Source organism: Mustelus asterias, chromosome 15 (genome assembly GCF_964213995.1).
Source record: "Mustelus asterias chromosome 15, sMusAst1.hap1.1, whole genome shotgun sequence".
Taxonomy (NCBI): Eukaryota; Metazoa; Chordata; class Chondrichthyes; order Carcharhiniformes; family Triakidae; genus Mustelus; species Mustelus asterias.
In genome coordinates, this window is record NC_135815.1 from 72,753,956 (window position 1) to 72,776,786 (window position 22,831).

The 22,831-nt window shown below is 43.5% G+C and overlaps 1 protein-coding gene across 1 annotated transcript in view; it reads left to right on the forward strand.

Moving 5' to 3' along the window:
• kif25 (kinesin family member 25) overlaps positions 1 to 22,831 on the forward strand; it is a 104,249-nt gene that overhangs the window by 17,973 nt on the left and 63,445 nt on the right. The window contains exons 3-7 of the mRNA XM_078230480.1: positions 961 to 1,099; positions 4,820 to 4,923; positions 8,654 to 8,742; positions 15,225 to 15,267; positions 21,271 to 21,338. Of these exons, the coding sequence (XP_078086606.1) occupies positions 961 to 1,099; positions 4,820 to 4,923; positions 8,654 to 8,742; positions 15,225 to 15,267; positions 21,271 to 21,338 (443 nt within the window). The remainder of the gene's footprint in view (positions 1 to 960; positions 1,100 to 4,819; positions 4,924 to 8,653; positions 8,743 to 15,224; positions 15,268 to 21,270; positions 21,339 to 22,831) is intronic.

Sequence of the window (22,831 nt, forward strand, 5' to 3'; positions counted from 1 at the left end):
CCCCCACCACCATTGACATGGAAGACTCTCCTCACAAGCACTGGGGCCTCCTCCACCCCTCCTCCAACTAGCACAAGCAATGGAGCTCTCTCCTCCCCACTAACCTGCCCCCCCAACCAATATCAGAGGCCCTCTCCACCACAATGCCAGTATAAAAGTTTATTTATCAGTCACAAGTAGGCTTACATTAACACTGCAATGAAGTTACTGTGAAAACCCCCTAGTCGCCACACTCCAGGTACACTGAGGGAGAATTTTAGCATGGCCAATTCAACGAACCTGCACATCTTTGGACTGTGGGAGGAAACCAGAGCACTCGGAGGAAACCCACGCCAGTGCCAACATGACAGTGCCAACATGACAGTGCCAACATGTCAGGGGAAGTGCCAACCTGTGCCAGGAAGCAGTACCAGGTGGAAGAGGGGGGGCGGGCGTGCAGGATCTCCCTCACACCTGTATGTTGTGTGTTTGTGAGGGTGTAGGAGGGTGCTGGTGGGCGTTGGTGACCCGGACATTTAGTGAAGGGGGGAGTTTGCCCCTTCAGGGTCAAAGTTTGGGGGTGTTCTCCATGTCTGCGGGGGGTTGCGATGTCCATGGGGGAGGCAGACCTTCAACTTAATTTTCATATCAGGATGCCCTTTAACAATGGCCCACCAATCTCTGAGGAGCTGATCTTCCCGGCATCTTTAGGTCCCCTCTACAAAAACAAAGTGTGGGAGAATTCAGTGAGAATATCACCAGGCACCAAAAAAATTTCCAAGTATGGTTAAATTGCAAACTGAATCGCTCCAAAACAGCCAGCTGGAATCTCACCGGTTTTCCTGCTGGGGACAGAGAATTCTACCCCTGATGTTTAAAACTTCCGTGCAAGTTGGAAAATCTCTCACCATATATTGTTATAATAAATGTGTTATGAGGGTCTCATTTCTGTGTTTTTTCTCTTTTCCTACTGATCTGCAGGTCTTGAAACAAGAGTTAAAATCCCTGCATTCATTGGTTCTTGATTTGCCTGATCAGTTTCAAGAAGAATGCAAAGCAACCTTGAAGGAATTTCTAACTGTTAGTGAGAAACAACATGTACAGACTGTCGATACAAATAGTAAGTATCGTCATTTTTATTCATTCATGGGATAAGGGCATCGCTTGTCAGGGCAGCCAACCCTAATTGCCTTGGGAAGTTGGTAGTGCGCTGCATCCTTGATCCATTACAACCCATGTGGTGTAAGTACACCCAAAGTGCTGTTAGGGAGGGACTTCCAGGATTCTGACCCAGTCCCAGTGAAGTAAAAACAATATAGTTCCAAGTCAGGATGTTGTGGCTGGGAGGAGAACTTGCAAGAGGTGGTGTTCGCATATGTCCGATGTCCTTGTCTTTTGAGGTGATAGAGGTCGAAGGTTTGGAAGGAGATGTGGAAGGAGCCTTGGTCATTTCCTGCAGTGCATCTTTGTATTTGGTACATACTGCTGCTACCTTGCATTGGTGGTGGAGTGAATGTACGTTTGTGGATGGGGTGCCAGTCAAGCAGGCTGCTTTCTCCTGGATGGTGTCAAGCTTCTTGAGTTTTGTTGGAGAGGCACTCATCCAGACAAGAGGAGAGTATTCCATCACACTCATGACTGCCTTGTAGATGGACAGGCTTTGGGGAGTCAGTTGAGTTACTCATCCAAGGATTCCTAGTCTCTGACCTGTATTTATATCTCTGGTCCAGTTGAGTTTCTGGTCAATGGTAACCCCCAGCATGTTGATAGTGAGGGATTCAGCAATTGTAATGCCATTGAATGTCAAGGGAAAATGGCTGGATTCTCTCGTGTTTGAGGTGGTCGTCACCTGGTAGTTGTGTGGCCTGAATGTTACGTGCCACTTGTTAGCCAAGCTTGAATATTGTCGAGGTCTTGCTGCATAGAGACACAGACTACTTCAGTATCTGAGGAGTCGCGAATGATGCTGGACATTGTGCAATCATCTACAAACATCCCACTTCCAACCTTAGAATGGAATGAAGGTCATTGATGAAGCAGTTGAAGATAGTTGGACATAGGACACTACCCTGAGGAACTTCTGCAATGATATGCTGGGACTAAGATCATTGATTTGCAACAACTGCAATTAAGTATGTGCAACAAGCGGAGAATTTCTGCCCTGATATCCCACTGACTCCAGTTTTGCTAGGCCTCCTTGATGCCACACTTGGTCAAATATAATTATTGAGATTGTGATACACAATTATACTGCTGCTGCTGATGGCCCACAGCACCTCATGGATGCTCAGTTTTGTGTTGCTAGATCTGTTCGAAAGCTATTCCATTTAGCACTGTGATAATGAATGGAAGGTATCCTCAATGTGAAGATGGGACTTTATCTCCACAAGGACTGTGTGGTAGTCACTCCTACCGATACTGTCATGCACACATACGTCTGAAACAGGTAGGTTGGTGAGGATGAAGTCAAGCAGGCTTTTCTCTCTTGGTTTCTCTCACCATCTTCTGTAGACCCAGTCTAACAGCTGTATTCTTTAGAACTAGGCCAGCTCGGTCAGTAGTGCTGCTACTGAGCCTCTCTTGGTAATGGACCATTGAAATCCCCCACCCATTCTGGGCCCTTGCCATCCTCAATGCTTCCTCCAAGTGGTGTTCAACATGGAGGAGTCCTGATTCTTCAGGTGTGGGTGGGGGGTGATAATCAGGAGGTTTCCTTATCCATGTTTGATGCCATGAGAATTCATGGAGTCGAGAACTCCCAAAAACTCCCCCCTGACTGCACACCACTGTGCTGCCATCTTTGCAGTGTCTGTCCTGCCGGCGGGACTATGTCAGGGCTTGACCAGTCTGTCAGATAGTTCTCCCAGTTTTGGCACAAACCCCCAGATGTTAGTTAGGAGGACGTTGCAGGGTTGAGAGGGCTGAGTTTGCTGTTGTCATTTTTGTTGCCAAGGTCGACCCATCAGTTTCATTACTTTTTGCCGGCATTGTAGCGGTTTTGAGTGGCTTGCCAGGCCATTTCAGAGGGCATTTAAGAGTCAACCACTTTGCTCTAGGCCTGGAGACATGTGGGACAGACCAGATAAGGATGGCAGATTTCCTTCCCTGAAGGACATTAGTGAACTGGATGGGTTTTTATGACAATGGTTTCATGGTCACTATTACTGAGACTAGCTTTTTTAATTCCAGATTTATGAATTGAATTCATGTTCAATCAGCTGCCACGGTGGGATTTGAACCCATGTTTCCAGAGCATTAGCCTGGGCCTCTGGATTACTAGTCTGGTGACATTATCACTGTGCCACCACCTCCCCTCATAAAATGAAATATAATTTGAAACAAACATTTTTCAAATGATATTGGAAAATATAATTTCAAGGCACAGTGGTTAGAACTGCTGCCTCACAGCGCCAGGGACCTGGCTTCAATTCTGGCCTCGGGTGACTGTCCGTGGAGTTTGCATGTTCTCCCCGTGTCTGTGTGGGTTGCCTCCGGATGCTCTGGTTTCCTCCCACAGTCCAAAGATGTGCGGGTTAGGTAGATTGGCCATACTAAATTGCCCCTAGTATCAGGGGGACTAGCAGGGTAAATGTGTGGGGTTACGGGAATAGAGCCTGGATGGGATTGTGGTCGAAAATGGGTGAAAATCTCTGGAGTGGGATTTTAATCCATAACTTTTAATTGAAGAACAGAGAGTGCTACTAATTGAATCACAGCTGGCACTTAAAACTATACAATACTTTACATTAAAGTCTCTAGCCTTACTACTGGAGGAGTAGGCTAGTTTATAGTACTAAACATTCTCTTAGCTTGCCCTTTGCACAGTTTTAAACTCTGAGGATTCTCAGGGAGCTAAGGTACCAATTCTATCATAAATATGGTATTGAAACTGTAGTCCTTCAATTTGCCATGTCTTTTAATCATTATGATGTATTAAATCTGCTCAGCAGGTGTTAGTTACATTTTTACTGTCATGGTTAACACTTTGTATTTTTATATTTAAGAAGTTATCAATGAAAGTTTCTGTTTTAATTAAGTTGCATATTTTACCTTTTAACGTTATTGATCTAAACATCCCATATAGTACCCCAGCCCTCTAGACATAAAAACGAAGACAGATTTTGATCTGACCTCTGTCAATGCTGAGTTAGCTCACCTTCATTGGAACAGTGTCAAGGGAGCTACAATTAGCCCTGATGCCCTTGGTTACAGAGTGAGGAAAATTAGTTACTATTCCCAACCTTAATTGTTAATTATATGTTAATTTGATATAATTGTATGCAGGTAGTGAGCATTAGGTTCACTTATGTTCCTATAAACTGGAATAGAGGCTGGAATGCTGTATTGACCTCCATAATCACATTTAAATTTTTGCAAGTTTCTTTTGCATTTTTGTTCTTTGGTTGTGGGGCTCCTTTAAGGGATTATATACTTTTATTAATTTGTTTGACCTTTGTTCGTTTGTTTCATTCAAAAGGATATAAATAGGAATATAGAGAAATTGTGATGGTTGAGTTTGGAGGCATATGTTTATAATGTGTATCCTTTAAATAAATGCTTATAAAAGCATGGAACGATTGACCCAAGTTCTATCCTTCACCACCTGGCTATATGGAGATATAGCACTGATTACTCTTCTGCTCGGTATAGGACTGGGTATGGCTGTGGAGCCTGTTGATGTCTATTGAGGCCCATGCAATAATAATAGTCATGGTACTGGAGTGCAATGAATGCTTGTACAACTGTACTCCATCAAATAGTTACTAGGCATTGGAGAAAACAAAATAAGCAGGGAATATTTCCAAGAAAATAAAATAATGTTACTCATCTATGATCACAGAGCTCCAAGGACAAGTCTTTCAACTTGAAAAATCTCTTCAGGAAGTTAGTGGCAGATACATTGCAGAGAAGCATAAAAGGAAGATGCTTCACAATGCACTAATTGTAAGTACTTAGTTCATATTCTGCTCTTTTTTGTCAAAATCAGTAGGTAGAAATTCTATTAGCAAAAACATAAAGTATGATTTTAATTTTAGACTAACATTACCATTAAAAGTAATTTGCTATGTCAGCATATCAGCTGTGGCACTGATATCTCTGAGTCACAAGGTTGTGAGTTCAAGTCCCACTCCAGTCAACAGCTACTGCGTGTCCTTGATAACTATGTACCTGTCAGGCAGGGAGGAAGTGGTCGAGCGAAGGAACCGTGGTTTACTAAAGAAGTTGAATCTCTTGTGAAGAAGAAGAAGGAGACTTATGTAAAGATGAGACGTGAAGGCTCAGTTAGGGTGCTTGAGAGTTACAAGTTAGCCAGGAAGGATCTGAAGAGAGAGCTAAGAGCCAGGAGGGGACATGAGAAGTTTTTGGCAGGTAGGATCAAGGAAAACCCTAAAGCTTTCTATAGGTATGTTAGGAATAAAAGAATGACTAGGGTAAGATTAGGGCCAGTCGAGGACAGTAGTGGGAAGTTGTGCATGGAGTCCAAAGAGATAGGAGAGGCACTAAATGAATATTTTTCGTCAGTATTCACACAGGAAAAAGACAATGTTGTCGAAGAGAATACTGAGATACAGACTATTAGACTAGATGGGATTGAGGTTCATAAAGAGGAGGTGTTAGCAATTCTGGAAATAGATAAGTCTCCTGGGCCGGATGGGATTTATCCTAGGATTCTCTGGGAAGCTAGGGAGGAGATTGCAGAGCCTTTGGCTTTGATCTTTATGTCATCATTGTCTACAGGAATAGTGTCAGAAGACTGGAGGATAGCAAGTGTTGTCCCCTTGTTCAAGAAGGGGAATAGAGACAATCCTGGTAATTATAGACCAGTGAGCCTTACTTCTGTTGTGGGCAAAGTTTTGGAAAGGATTAGAAGAGATAGGATTTATAATCATCTAGAAAGGAACAATTTGATTAAGGATAGTCAATACGGTTTTGTGAAAGGTAGGTCATGCCTCACAAACCTTATTGAGTTCTTTGAGAAGGTGACCAAAGAGGTGGATGAGGGTAAAGCAGTTGATGTGGTGTATATGGATTTCAGCAAAGCGTTTGATAAGGTTCCCCATGGTAGGCTATTGCAGAAAATACGGAGGCATGGGATTGAGGGTGATTTTGCGGTTTGGATCAGAAATTGGCTAGCTGTAAGAAGTCAGAGGGTGGTGGTTGATGGGAAATGTTCATCCTTGAGTTCAGTTACTAGTGGTGTACCGCAAGGATCTGTTTTGGGGCCACTGCTGTTTGTCATTTTTATTAATGACTTGGATGAGGGCATGGAAGGATGGATTAGTAAATTTGCGGATGACACTAAAGTCGGTGGAGTTGTAGACAGTGCGGAGGGAAGTGGCAGGTTACAGAGGGACATAGATAAGCTGCAGAGCTGGGCTGAGAGGTGGCAAATGGAGTTTAATGCGGAAAAGTGTGAGGTGATTCACTTTGGAAGGAGTAACAGGAATACAGAGTACAGGGCTAATGGTAAGATACTTGGTAGTGTGGATGAGCAGAGAGATCTCGGTGTCCATGTGCATAGATCCCTGAAAGTTGGCACCCAGGTTGATAGGGTTGTTAAGAAGGCGTACAGTGTGTTAGCTTTTATTGGTAGAGGGATTGAGTTTCGGAGCCATGATGTCATATTGCAGCTGTACAAAACTCTGGTGTGGCCGCACTTAGAGTATTGTGTACAGTTCTGGTTGCCGCATTATAGGAAGGATAGAACAAACAAAGAACAATACAGCACAGGAACAGGCCCTTCGGCCCTCCAAGCCTGCACCGCTCATGTGCCCACTAGACCATTCTTTTGTATCCCTCTATTCCCAGTCTGTTCATGTGGTTATCTAGATAGGATGTGGAAGCATTGGAAAGGGTGCAGAGGAGATTTACCAGGATGTTGCCTGGTATGGTGGGAAGGTCTTATGAGGAAAGGCTGAGTGACTTGAGGCTGTTTTCGTTAGAGAGAAGAAGGTCAAGAGGTGACTTAATAGAGGCTTACAAGATGATCAGAGGATTAGATAGGGTGGACAGTGTAAGCCTTTTTCCTTGGATGGTGATGGCTAGCACGAGGGGACATAGCTTTAAATTGAGGGGTGAAAGATATAGGACAGATGTCAGAGGTAGGTTCTTTACTCAGAGAGTAGTAAGGGCGTGGAATGCCCTGCCTGCAACAGTAGTGGACATTTAAAGGGTCATTCGATAAACATATGGATGATATTGGAATAGTGTAGGTTAGATGGGCTTTAGATTCGTTTCACAGGTCGGCGCAACATCGAGAGCCGAAGGGCCTGTACTGCGCTGTAATGTTCTATGTTCTATAGCTAAGGTGTCTTAGTGGTCTAGTAACATAGCCACGATTCATCATGTTACTGGAGCAACAATCCAGAGGCCTCTACCAGCAACTTAGAGACATGCTTTCGAAACCTGTGACAGCGCGTGACTAGTTTTCAGTCAACTCGATTCACTCCATGCGGTATCAAACCACCACTAAGCACACTGGATACATCGGCTCCAAAACATCCCAGGTGTAGTGCTGATGGCTTGTGTCAAAATCTAGCTCCTCCTCTAGCCAAGATGTTCTAATATAGCTGGAAAACACTGGCATCTGCCCAACTAAATGGAAAAGTGCCCAGATAAGTTATTAGTTCAATAGGATTAGTTCAATACAGTCAATTACTGCCCCGTTAGCTTATTCTCTGTCATCTGCAAAGTGATGGAAGGAGTCATTGACAGCCTTATTAAACGGCATTTGCTTACCACAAATCTGATCACCTGTACTCAATTTGGGTTTCACCAGGGCCATGGCACCAGTCCTCCTTACAACCTTAATTCAAATATGGACAAAAGAGCTGAATTTCAGAAGAAAAGTGAGAGTGACAGCACTTAGCAGGCTATGGTATCAAGCAGCCCTGGTAAAATTGGGAATGGGGGAGGGGGTGGTGGGAGCGGTAATTTTCCACTGGCTGGAGTCATACTGATTTTTATACCAATTTTAAAGGGCGTCCCGATCTCAAATTTAAATTTAAAGCCCCTCCCCCACCACAGAGATCAAGACCCCCCCCCCCCCCCCCCCCCCCCATAGGCATTGGGGCTCTCCCCTCCCTTTCCCACCCCCCAATTGGCCTTGGGATTCTGCTGCATTTATTAAAATATATGGAAATCAAGTTTACTCCTTTCTCGGTGTGAACTGATTATATCATCGGTTTTTTTGGGGGGCGGGGTGGTTAAGAGGGGTGAGGGGAGAGAAGATCTCAAACTGAGATCTCTCTGCCACAGATCCTGTTTCCATCTGCTCATGAGATTTAGCAGCCATTATGGAATTTGCACCTGCGGCTAATGTGCTCGCTAAATCGTACCCTTAGTATATCAAATCGACAAGTAAAGAATAGCTTTGATGGAGACAGGGGGGCAGGATACCGATTTGCCATCTCTGTTAGCATTTGTGCTTGGAACATAAAAAGAATCAGGAAGGAAAAAGACAAATGTGCAACAACAGGTGTCCAGAGAATGACCGAAATTCAAAATTTTGCCTAAGTGTTAAGGTTACTTCACAAGCCTGTCATTACTATTCATAAGATTGATATTGTTTTCGCAGTGATCTAGCTATTAACATACACACTAGAATCTAAATTCATTAATTTTTCTACATGTCAGGGATCAGCTATAGTCTGCTAAGTATTTTTAATTTCAGGAACTGCGTGGGAATATTAGAGTGCACTGCAGAGTGCGCCCTTCTTTACCATTTGACTCCGGAAATGATGACCCAAGCTCTTTGGAAAGGTAAGACATGCTTTTTCTCTGTATTGCAATAGTTCCTTTTGCTGCAGCATCTCCACACTAGGAATGATATATTTATAGCATGACAAGTTTACTTTTGCTATCACCATTATATATGTGAACACCAGAATTTATAATTGAAAAGATAGCAGGACGTGCACAAAGACACAGCATTTCCGGTATACTAAATAACGCAAAGTCCAACATTGCATAAATGTAAAAGTAGTGTTGGATGACTTTAAAATTGGACCTGAATTACATCTGCATCCCTGGTCAAAATATCTCCCACTCTTTTTCCTTATTTCAGTTGAAGACTAGACTTGGTTTTGATTGGGCAATGATATAGGAAATAGCTTATTTTAACATTAACAATTTCAATGTAGTCACAAAATTAAAATTGATTGTACCAATGTAACAATGGGGCAGCACGGTGGCATAGTGGTTAGCACTGCTGCCTCACAGTGCCAGGGGCCTGTGTTCAATTCCGGCTTCGGGTCACTGTCTGTTTGCACATTCTCCCCATGTCTGCGTGAGTTTCATCCGGGTACTCCAGTTTCCTCCCACAGTCCAAAGATGTGAGGGTTAGGTTGATTGGCCATCCAAATTGACCCTAGTGTCAGGGGATTAACAGGGTAAATATGTGGGGTTACGGGAATAGGGCCTGGGTGGGATTGTGGTCGGTGCAGACTCGATGGGCCGAATGGCCCCCTTCTACACTGTAGGGATTCTATGAATATAATTACAAGCTCTGGAGAGTAAGTAGCTTAAAGGACCAAGTTCTCCCAAGTCTTTCCCAGTACAGTTGCCATCTTGTTCTTTTATTTATTTAGCTTTTAAGTTTTTAATATAGATTTTTAATTATCAATATTTTAAAAGTTGATAGCTGTTGAATCTTAAGTTCCCCGCTTATGTCAAGCCTTGGAATAGACCATCTGAGCAGCTCGGTCTTCCCATTGAGCCTCCTCCTTTTTCATCGTTCCCTCCCACCAGCATCGAGCTGGTGTGGAAAGTATGGTGTGAGTGAAAAAAATTGGTTTCCTGATGGTGAGATCTGAGGTCCCAAACGTCATGGTGGGAGAATGATGGGTCACCATTCCTGCCCAAAGCCAGGAGGAAGCTGTGTCTATTCATTTACGGGATGTGGGCATGGCTGGCAAGGGCAATGTTTGTTGCCCATCCCTAATTGCCCTTGAATTGAATGGCTTACTCGGCCATGTTAGAGAACAATTAAGAATCAACTTCATTGTTGTGGATCTGGAGTCACTTGTCAGCCAGACCAGGTGAGAATGGTGGTTCTCCTTCACTATTAGTGTTCATTAGAAGGAAGTTCATTAGTGAACCAGATGAGGTTTTGCAACAATTGACAATGCTGTCTTTTAATTCTCGATTTTTATTGAATTCAAATTCCACTATCTACCATGTGGGATTCAAATCTGGATCCCCAGAGCATTACTCTGAGTCTTTAGGTGATTAGTCCAAGACAATATCACCACACCATCGCCTCCCCTGTTTACCATATCATTAGGGGCTTTAAATTACCACCTGACGGGAACTGTTCCACCCCCATCATCCAATCATCTGCCCTGGTTGTGGGCATTCATGCTGTTCAAGGCTAACCAGCACAACAGGCTGCAGCAGCTGGAAGGGCCATGGTGACCCAGGTGGAGGTTTTATTGAGGAGAGGGGCAGATATGAAGTGGGATGGATGGGATGCCAAAGGGAAGGTGATGGTAATGGATGGGAGGGTGTGCAACAACAATTTGCAATGATTGTATACCCGTGCTACCAGAGTGAACTCAGAGCTATTTATTTTTACGTGCTCTACCACTGCATCTAGGTGCTCCCTCTAGATCTGCAGCAGAGGTGGAGACAGCCTGCTGACCATTATGCCCTGCTGTTTCTGAAGACTGTGGTAGGATTCTTCTGGAGGCCTGAAATGCACTGCTGCTGGACCCCAAGGGTACTCCAGCCACACTCTTCAGACACGCAAGCAGTGAGAAGGACACCAGGGACCATAGACTTGGTGACAGCAACCAGCCTACGCATCCTCCACCCCTCCCCGCCCTAAATTTGTACCTTCAGTGTGGCTGGGTCAGGGACCCACAGTCACCTCCCTACCTGCAGACCACAATGACTGGAGTGAGGCTGAGGCAGCACCCCAGCACCATGGAAGTGTATGGGCAGCCCAGGTGGTGGTCTTGCTAATTTTAAAAATTCATCCATGGGATATAGATGTCACTGGCTGAGCCAGTATTTATTGCCCATCCTAATTACCCTTGTCTAAGTGGCTTGCTCAGTAATTTCAGAGGGCAGTTAAGTATCAGCCACATTGCTCTGGATCTGGAGTCACATGTAGGCCAGCCCAGGTAAGGATGGCAGACTTCCTTCACTAAAGGGCATTAGTGGGTTTTTACGACAGTCAACAATGGTTTCATGATCGTCATTCGACTTTTAATTTCAAATTTTTATAGTATTCAAATTTCACCATCTGCCTTGGTGGAATTTGAACCCAGGCCCTCAGAGCATTGCTCAGGGTCTGTGGATTACTATTCCAGTGATAATACTACCAGGACACCACCTCCCCAAGGACCAAGACCCAATTTCCATTCAGTGAGAGGAGTATGAGGAGCAGAGTGTTCGCTTACCCTGCAGGTGTGGTTGAGTCATTCATTCTTTTCCTGCATTGCAGGCAGCTCCTCTTATGAGTGGAATTGGCATTAACCACCCTGGCGACCACCTCCCACGCAGGCATGGTGAGACAGTTGGGCCTCCTCCTCCTGTCCCTTGGAAAAAGGACACCCCTCCTGTCATCCATGACTTGGCGTTGAACTGTGGGTGCTTATTAACTCCTGTCTGCCATGTCTAGCTCCGAACTCCAAAGTGTGATGAATGAATAGCTGTTTGGGTGCCTTTTAAATATGCCACCCAGATATGACGGAGGAGCGTGCGACTACCTGCCTGCCAATACTGTATGATTCTCTGAGAAACCTCCTGGCTGTATGATTAATCAACCCCGCCTCATATGATTTGGTGGGTCTTCCCGCTAGACTCTGGCGGGATTTCCGTCACCATGGGACTTAGACCTGGAGTTGAAAATCCCAGCTAATATCTTTCTTCAGCTTAGCCGTCCTCATCTTCCTTATGCCCCAATATGATTTACATTTTAACTCACCCTCTGGTTGCTTCCTGCTTTTCTTCTTCCCTTTTCCCTGCTATATCTGGCACCCCACTCTGCTTTTGTCACTGACTTGTATGTATTCCTTCTCAATTTGTTTCCCCCCTGCTTCCTATGCAATCCATGCTCTTGCCCGTGGCTAGTTGTCCATCGCACCCTCTATAGATGGAAGTCATCCTCCCTGTGTTTCTTCATTCTGCATCAAACCAACCCCATAACCCTGAGATTCAAATACCTTATCGTCATTAAATGTAGAACACAACGTTGTTCACTCCTGTTTTTTCAGTCATGAACTCTGATGCAAATGTTAATATTGTCTCTCAACCATTTCTATGGGTCATATATTGGAATTTTCCACACACTCCCCACAGTGGGTTTCCCCAGGGCAGGGCCGACAAGCCATTGAAATCTCTGTTCATATCAGCGAGAGCGGAAGATCCCGCCAGGGTGAAGGCCTGGAAGATTCTGGGCTTAGTCTTAATTTTGCTGCATTGCCTCTTGAACTTCCTTTTCCACTTTGCCAGTTTTCAGATCTCCCCATACTATCCAAACAACTGCTTGTTCCTCAAAGAGCTCACAGCCCTGTGTTGGGGTCGGGGTGGGAGGAGTAAATGCCTCTGTCCTGACTCCCACCAGAGAAATCTGAAACCCTTTCACCTCCCCTCCCCCATTACGACCCTGATTTTCCTTTCCAAGTCTTTATCCAGCCTGACCATGCCACAACATGTTGCCTTTTTCAGTTCTGCTTTAATTTTTACTGAGTCCCATTCAGTGGGTGGGATTTCCACTCCCCGTGCGGCATGTTTTGCGGCAGCAGAGGCACCCAGCCTTTGGCCGGCGGCAGGACCTTCTGATCCCACAGCTGTGAATGGGGTTTCCAGTTCTATGCAACACCGGCTGCCGAGAAACCCACAGTTAGGGGTTCACTGTAGGTGGGGCCCGAAGATCCTGCCAGTGAGAACAGTAGGACAATTCTGGCCACACTCTTTGGTATCTTGTATTCAGTGTTTGTGTTTTTAAGTCCCGCCCCTGAGGTTTGGTGTTGTTGTTCTTGCTTGTGGTATTTGTCTATGATGTTGCTTCCAGTGTATTTGTTTTTAAATATAACTCTGTTGTTTTGCTTTTTCTATAGCCATCTGTTTTTATTCCCACCCTTGTTTGTTAACTTTCTGGTACAGCTTTCTTTTTCCACTCAATATTTGTGGATCGTTTTACTGCCACTCCCTATGTCTCTGCTTTTAAGTAGACATCTGTGGTTTAATCTCAAGTCTCCTCCTAATATTTGGTTTAGTTTCCCTCCCAGTCTGCCTTTGTTTTACACACAACCTAAATTTTTAAGGAGTATCGAGCTGAAGCAGTGGAAGTGTTCTCACCTCTGAATCTGAAGGTCATGGGTTCAAGATTGTATATTCAAGGCTAACATTTCAGTGCGGCACTTAATACCCACTGCACTGTCGGAGCTGCCAACTTTTGAATGAAATATTAAACTGGGGTCCTTTTTCCTGCTCAAATTCCCTTTCACAGTTAGTATTCAAAGAACAGAAGAGTTTCCTCGGTGTCCTGACCAGCATTTCTTTCTCAGCTAGCACCATCAGAGCAAATTGATTAGGCACTTACCTCAATGTTATTTGTGAGGCCCTTCTTTCACACAACTGATGACTCTAAACAACAGTGACTGCAATTGAAAAGCAACTTTTTGGCTGTGTAGCACTTTGCATGTCTTGAGGATGTGGAAGACACAATTTAAATGCAGTTTCTTTTGGTATCTGTTTCAGTCCAGTATCATTTTTAATTGCAATATCTTTTGCTTCTTTTTTTGTTAGCTCTAATCTCAAATTATGGCTGGAATTCTCAACTCAGCAATAACATTCAGTGACATTACTATCACCAAATACCCCACCATCTCAACACCCTGGTGGTCATCATTGACCAGACACTCAACTCAACTAGCCACAGTAACTACTATAGCTACCAGAGCAGATCTGAGGTTGAATATTTTCCTGTCAGTGGTTCACTTGTCTCCCAAATCTTCTCCTCAAGGTCGAAGCCAGGTGTGTGATAGAATACTCTCCACTTGCCTGGATAGGTGCAGCTGCAACAACTCCCCAGGAAATTGACACTATCCTGAATAAAGAAGTTTGTTTGATCAACACTCCATATACCATCACCAGTGCAACATAACTGCAGTTGTGTACTATCTGCAGGCTGCAGTGCAGCAGGTCACCACTGCTACTTTGGTAGCACCTTACAAACCTGCAACCACCACTATCTAAAAGGACAAGGGCAATAGGTGTATTGGAGCACCATCACTTCCTAATTTCCATGTCACATATCCTGACTTGGGCATATATTGATTTTTTTCATAGTCACTGAGTTATAACCACAAACTCCCAACCTAATAGCACTGTGAAAGTACCTTAAGGTGTTCTGAAGTTCTATGCTTTAACCATTATTCAACAAGAAGAATCCATCACCAAGGTTCCTTAGGCAGCACCGTCCAAACCCACAATCAGTACCATGTAGAAAGACAAGGGCAGCAGATACCTGGGAACACTTAGAGAGAAAATGCTGGAAAATCTGAGCAGGTCTGGCAGCATCTGTAAGGAGAGAAAAGAGCTGACATTTCGACTCGAAACGTCAGCTCTTTTCTCTCCTTACAGATGCTGCCAGACCTGCTCAGATTTTCCAGCATTTTCTCTTTTGGTTTCAGATTCCAGAATCCGCAGTAATTTGCTTTTACCAGGGAACACTTCTTGCTCCAAGTCATTCACCATCCTGACTTGAAAATGTATCACTGTCCTTTCACTGTCGCTGGGTCAAAATCCTTGAATTCTTTCACTGTGGGTGCGCTTACACCTCAGGGACTGCAGTGGTTCAAGAAGGCAGTTCGCCACCACCTTCTCAAGGGCAACTAGGGATGGACAATAAATGCTGGTCTAGCCAACTATGCCCACATCCCGTAAATGGGTAATTAAGGATGGGCAATGAATGCTGACCTTTCCTGACTGATGCCCTGAGAATAAATGTTAAAGAATTTAAATGAGTAGTTCACTGTATAGGTATTTTCAATCCATTTAACAGTCTTTAGTGAAGTGTGTATCAAAACTGAAATTATTCCTTTTTTTGCAAACCGATTCCAGGTTGAATAATGTATGAGGATATCTATCTTTGCATTTACAATGCTGACAATTCTTTTTGCTTACGCAATAAAATTGAACAATAATGTAGTATTATTTGAATTTGCCTTTTTTTTTATACTGGTGTCCCTTATTAGTTTTTCAAATATTTTGTTGCATGTGATTTCTTTTAGGCCTGGAACTGCATCAGAGAGGGTGATTCACTGGATTGATGATGTGAGTGCTACTATCCTGTCCATTACCCAATAATAATCTTATCATTGTGTTAGAAGGTGTAATTAGTGATGTGTTAAAAATAAGCCACGAGTTAGTTCATGCCTCAGTAGGTAAACATTATTCTTGTTTTAAATCTGCTCCTCTACTTAAATCTGTGCCTTGCAATTCCATGATTATTCTTTATGCATAGTTAATATCCACATGGTCTAAATATTGTTATACCTTTATAATTATTTCATCTTGATGAGACTTTCCTCCTAGTTACTTAAATAACAATGTCAGATTACATTGAATGAGGTATCACCAGATCTCATCAGAACCCTTGGATCGATATCGTCATTACCATCACATGTTCCGTGATTCGAGGATGATATCTATTCAGGGTCGTGGGTTTCTGCCATAGGTCTTCATGTAACTGAATAGGCTAATTCTTGACTCGCATATTGGGCACACGGGGCAGGACATCCAAGAGGTATTTGGATCGAAGTGCAGGATTTTCTTTCTCGTCTTTTCCTTCTCTGCTGCTGCTTTGCCTCAGTATTAAGTCTTGTGACTCAAAGAGTGATGCAACTTCATAGACAAGCTGTCATCACTCTGGATGATTGATAGCGAGCTGCTCTTAGTCATCAATGTCAATACTGTTGTGCTTCAAGGAGAACTGATTGTCCTTGAAGTGTTTTCTTTGCCCTTCTCTGGAATTCAGGCCATTTGAGAGTTGAGAAAACCGGACCGGATGGAGAAGATGGTTTATGGCCAAGCAGGCACAGTGTCTATTGAAGTTGATTTTGCAGGAGTTTTGCTTGAATGCCATCTGGTATTGGCTTCAAGAAGGACACTAGTGATTGTTTGACAGTTCTCCCATTGAGTCCAGGTGATGCAGTATACATTGCCAATGGAATGTCTCTAACCCTCTTATGTGTCACTGATACAAAATCCAGATCTCACTGCTCTGTGCGTAAGACTTTTGTTGACTTGTGGAGGACTGGTCAAGCAATCGCTGCTATGCTTTACAGAAGACGGGGTAGGCACAGCTGATCAGGTATTGGATCGCCTCATCAACAAAATCCTTTTGAGAGAGGTGGCTGCCAAAGTATGGGAAGTGCTCGTCATATTCCAGAGTCTCCCCTTCAACATATATGGAGGGTGAAATTTTGGCTGACTGGGTGTGGGTTGATTTGAGTTTTGTTTTCACAGTATTCGAGGACAGGCTTTCTTGTGTGCAGAGTCGAAGAGAGCAAGAGTGGCTTGCAAATCTGGTGCAGAATGGACAACAACAATGTCAAGTGTGATTTAACCAACTTGCTGCGCTGGTCAATCAGTATGACGAACCAGGAAGATAGCATGAGAGGCCAAAATCTGATTCGGGTCCTATCTTCCCAGCCCCTTTTCATATTCTCCAAATATCTGGAGTGAATTATTTGTGTGAACCTCCTGTGATAGGGTGGCTGTCAACCTGGCAGTCTGGTTGATCAGTTAAATTGCAGTGTTTCATCAATCACAGAATGATGCTTTTCACAGAGTCCGTTGCAGGAAGCACTTTTGAGGGGTAGCATTTATTTTCACACATGTCTCTGAACTCATTGGCAAAATCCCTTCCACTATCAGTCAGAAACTTAGCTGTGTCAAAACCCCTTCGCTATCCATTTTCCTTTGATTTTATTTACAAAGTATTATTGTAAAAGGACTAAGGGGAGGATTCACCCACCTGACCTGTCAGCTACTAGCAAGAATTGCGATGGCCCGGAGAATAGTATCGGGGGAAAAATGGGTTTAGCGCTGCTCCCGACCCACCCCGCTGGTCCCAATAGAAATAAGTAGTCTGGAAAAGAGGAAGTTAAACCACTTATTTCTTTTGAAAAAACCACAGCTGTCAACCAGGCTTAGAGTCTCTGTGAGCATTGAGGTTAGGAGCAATGGAGATACTAGAGATGCATTCAAGCATGAAGACAAATGAAAATAAACACAGATGACTAGAAACTAAATAGAAAGCCATTGAGCTGTCAATGGAAGCTTATTTCAAACCACTACACATTGTAATTGTCAGAGACCAAAGGTTTCCAATGTAACGGTAAGGTTTCAGTTTGCTAGGAAGGTTCATAGACTTCAAATCAAAGTTGTGTGAATACATTGGGGCTGAGTGCACAGCTGTAGAGAATGGAACCTCCGCTACCCTAGGTGAAATTGACATCTCCTCTCTAACAGGGGACTTCAAAGGGGACTCCTCACACTTGCAGAAACTTTTGAAATGGTCTGGTCACTTTAATCTCCATGTCCCCTGGACACCTGGCAGGATTTTAAATCATTGCAGCACTCCATTCTGTAGCAGGGATTTTCCCCTCTCCCTGTCAGAAGCTGCAGGTGAAGTGTCATGACTCTTCCATTTATACAACAGGGGAGTTCTAGCAGTGCATCCAACATCCTGTTCTGGATGGCAGAACCAACTTCATGAACATGAGGGTTGCTCTCAGCCTTTCTGTTCCAATAGATGGTGTATCCCCCTGCATGTTCCTCCAACTAACCCCTCTCTAGAAAGGCAGTTCTCCCTGAGCGTGTCAATTCGGAGTCTCTCCTGATACAGTTGCAGTTATTTCTGGTTGGTCATTCCTGAGATCATCCACAAATGTTCTAACATGCCAAGTTACAAAATGTAAAAGTTTTCCTTCTTTGACCAGAGATGTTGATCCCTCAGGGTGTCATTCCCCAGCCCATTTTTAGGGCAACCCCTCTATCCTTTTTCCCATTGGGGTGAGCAGATGGTATCTGAAGAGGATGCTCAATCACAGATGCTGCTGACCAAAGACACCTCTTGGGACAATGACATTCATGCATCTGTTTTCTGAGTGCAGATTTGTGATTTAGATGCTGGAATTTTACCACCCTGACAGCTACGGGATTCGGAAAGGGCGAGGGGCAGACCATGGAAAGGTCAGTTGACCTCGGGCGGAATTTTACGGTTTCAGGATGAGCGAGACTGTAAAATCGTGTCCAAAGTCTCCGCAGCCCTGTCCCTGTCACCATTTCTCCATCTCCACAAGACTTAACAAATGGACCCTGGTAGAAACCAATGCTTGACTTTGTTAAATGTGGGGATTATTATTACCCACACAATCTTACGGGATGGTGATCAGAGTTTAGGTGATGTGTCATATGAAGATGAGTGGGATCACCTGGCTACTGCAACGACCTTCCACCTTCACAGCCAGTGAGATGCACATTCTGCCTTCACCTGTTTTGCTGTTAAAGACTCTTTTGACCTCCATGAGTGGCCCTACCAGAAACAAGAAGTTCCCGATGGCATTACTCAAGGGACCTTCCGAGCACACAAGCAACTCCAACACATCAAAATGGTGATAGGAATGCAATAATATAGTTTGCATTTAAAAATCAGTATTTACAAATCACTCCGTTTTAATTACACGTCTGATATATCGAATGAAGTGAAGATGCCGGTGTTAGACTGGGGTAAACACAGTAAGAAGTCTCACAACACCAGGTTAAAGTCCAACAGGTTTATTTGGTAGCACAAGCCACTAGCTTTCGGAGCGCTGTCCCTTCACTCACTCACCTGATGGAGGGGCAGCGCTCCGAAAGCTAGTGGCTTGTGCTACCAAATAAACCTGTTGGACTTTAATCTGGTGTTGTGAGACTTCTTACTATATCGAATGAATACATTGGGAAAAGGTTTGTGCCATTTTCTATGACTCCACTAATCTCCAGCTTTTTAATTCCAATCTCTCCTAATCTGTGTTAATGTTCAGTTATTGTTGTACTTTACAATGGGATCAGACTGCTTATGTTTTGTCTGTTATGAAACTTAGATAAATGAATGCCAATAGCACATGATTTATGGTTTCTAAGTATTGAGTCTTGTGGTTGTACTTGATATTAAGTATTTAATGTAATCAGTAAATATAAATAAATGCATACTGGCTTTCTGTTTATTCAGCAACAGCATCACCTACAGGAATATTTAAGAATATTTATTGTCTATGCAGTTAAAATTCTTACTAGTATCATCGTATTTCTTTCAAAGTCAATGGTGCTTAAGATATTGCACCTCAGGATGTCATATTGGCTGATATGAGGCTTTAGCTTAAATCACTAATAAGATGTTCAGTTGATTAGAGTACAGAACAGAAACAGATTTAATTTGCACGTACCAGAGATATCAGAAGCGGCAGAAAAAACAGCATTTTTTCAGCAACCAATATCAAACTGGTAAACATGCAGTAGCAGGAAATACCAATCCTGAACCAAGATTTTGTCAAGTTTTTTTAGTTTCTCCCATTAAAATAACGCATATAAAGTTAGATCATTTTAAATAGAATGCTTGTTCTTGGAGTTACTTAAGAACATAAGAAATAGGAATAGGAGTAGACCAGACAGCCCATCAAGCCTGCTCCTCCATTTGATACAATCATGGCTGATCTTCTGTCTCAACTCCATTTGCCTGCCACTCCTCATGTCCCAAAGTTCCCTGAAAGATTAATAAAACCTATCGATTCCAACTCTACATTGCTGTAATTCTGTAGAATCAATTATCCCAAAGAGGCCTACTCCATCCTTAGAGTTCAGGGGCATATTTTGAAGTACTTGACTTGAGTTTCAAATATTGGCCTGGGCTTAGTTGATCTTCTCCAAATGCCTTAGTTGCTCCCCATTGGCTGTAGCCCATTCAATCAAAACAACTGGACAGCACAGTAGTTAGCACTGCTGCCTCACAACACCAGGGACCCGGGTTCAATTCCGACCTTGGGTGACTGTGTGGAGTTTGCACTTTCTCTCCGTGTCTGCGTGGGTTTCCTTCGGGTGCGCCAGTTTCCTCCCACACTCAAAAGATGTGCGGGTTAGGTGGATTGGCCATGCTAAATTGCCCCTTAATGTCAGGTGGATTAGTAGCGTAAATATATGGGGATATGACCTGGGTGGGATTGTTGTCGGTGTAGGCTCGATGGGCTGAATGGCCTCCTTCTGCACTGTAGGGATTCTTTGATAACTCCTGCTGCTCTATTTGGTTTCATCCATCACTTCTACTGAACAATTTCCTGTGTCGCTTCTTACCACTTTATGTAGCATTGACCAGTCAGTGACACTTTTATGGTACAGTGATGTATGCAGTGGATGCCAGGCACACCCAGTGAGGTCATCCACTCCGACCTCTAATCTTCACAATTTTATATCTGAAGGAATAGAATACAAGGAGGTAGAACCTGCTTCAACTATATAAAGCCTTGGTTGGAGTACACCTGGAGTACTGAGAGTACCATACCTGAGGAAGGATATATTGGCCTCTGATGAGTGTATTTTACCAGAATAACTGCAGACCAGGGAATAAATTGCAAAGGAAACAGTACACAAACTAGGATTGTATTCCTTGGAATTTAGAAGGCTAAGGGTCATCTGATTGAAGCTTTCAAGATATTACGGAGAACAGATAAGTTAGATAAAATTATTTCCCCTAGTTATGGAGTCTAGGACTAAGGGCATAGACTGAAAAGTAGAGCTAGACCTTTTAGGATTGAAATTAGGAAACACATCCCCACACAACAGGTGGCAGGTGTTGGATCAATTGTTAATTTTCAATCTGAGATTGATAAGATTTTGTTATTCAGAGGTATCAAGAAATATTGGGGAAAATGGTGGGTGAATGGAGTTAGGTTACAGATCAGCCATGATCTCATTGAACAGGTTTGAAGGGCCTACCACTGTTCTTACCTTCCTAGGTATGTGCATTTGCGCTATTCGTCTGGGATATGTTCACAGATATATTTGTATACATGGATGCAGGCAGCACTTGTGGTGTTTCTAGGTGATTTGTTTGTGGGAGCAACAGAAGGAAGTATGAACAGTGTAATCCCCATTACCTCCACTGTATGTTACTTAAGATAAATTGATTTCATTGTAGATTTAGTTTCTCAAATCTGTCAAAATTATTTCTGGAAATTGTTTTTATATGTTCAATTTAAAAATTGTGGTTTCATATCTATTTTATCTTTTAATTAGGAAACTGTTCATGTAAAATGCAATCGTCCTGGTCATACAACGGTGAACAAGATGTTTCAGTTTGACCGGTAAGTTGTAACATTTCAAAAATTCACTGCATTATTCAGTCACCACATTACAAAGGAGAATCCAAGGTGAAAAACTCCTCAGATCATTGTTTAAGATGTATTTGAGGCATGCTTGGCAATGTTTCTACCTCTGGTGTATGCAAAAGTAGAATGTAAATAGAAAATAAATTTAGTCTCACAATAAAGCCATGGATGTCTTTGGGGGAGTGCCCTCTATTGCTGATTATGTCAGAGCTTGCAAGGTCAGTGTGAGGGATTGCATGGACACCCACATTGCTGTGGACTAGGGAGACAGCTCTAGTCCTTTGTCACAAAATCTGGTGCCTTGCTGCATGCCATTGGGGTGAGTTGTCCATGCCCTCATCATCCCCTAACATTCTGTGTCTTTACATACTTCCCTAACTATAAAATTTATTTTAAAATTAAAAAAATACTTTGTGCATCCTAGGACCGCCATGGGATTGCTATTACCTCGCATATCCATAGATGCTGCCTGACTTGATGAATATTCCCAGCATTTACTGTTTTTATTTCAGATTTCCAGCATTTTCAGTGTTCTGTTTTTGTACCATCAATGTGGGGGAACATCTCTCCTGAGAGTCCTGGGATGCGTAGGTTAGAGGGATTAGTGGGTAAAATATGTGGGGGTAGGGCCTGGGTGGGATTGTGGTCGGTGCAGACTCGATGGGCCGAATGGCCTCCTTCTGCACTGTAGGGTTTCTATGATTTCTATGACATACCAGCCTCCACTTCTTGAGTAGACCCAGCAAGGGTTTGTGATCCGTGACGATCGTGAATTTCTGCCCATATAGGTTCTGGTGGAATTTTTTCATTGCGAGAATTACGGCCAGATCTTCTTTATCGATCTGCGTGTACTTTCGTTCTGCTATTGCCAGGGTCCTGGAGGTATATGCAATTGACCGTTCCTCTGTGTGCTAGAACTGCGCCAGCCCTGTATGGGGACGCATCGCAAGTCAGCACCAATTCTTTCTTGGGGTCATAATGCACTAAAACATTTTCTGAGTAGAGCTGCTGTTTGATTTTCTTGAAGGCCCAGTCTTGGAGGGCAGACCATTCCCAGGCTTCTCCCTTTTTTAGTAGCTGGTGTAGGGGTTCCAGAATGGAGGCCCCATAACTCCTGGATGGTGATCGGGGCCGAGGCAACTTTTACTGCTCGCACCCGATCCTCCAGATGATGTAGGCCTGACTTATCGACTTTGTAACTCGGGTTACGTGCGGTGCTAAAAAGACACATTTCCCCCTCTTTAAGCGCACACCCGCTGCTGAAAATCTTCTAAGGACTTCCTCCAGGTTCTGCAGGCGTTGTGCCCTTGTTTTCCACGTAATGAGGACATTGTCCAGTAAATGGTGACCTGTGGCAACCCTTGTAGTATGTTCTCCATCATTCTCTGGAATATAGCACAGGCTGACGATACCCTGCTTGTACACTGAAAAAGGCCTTTCAGTGTGTTGATTGTAGAGAATTTTTGTGA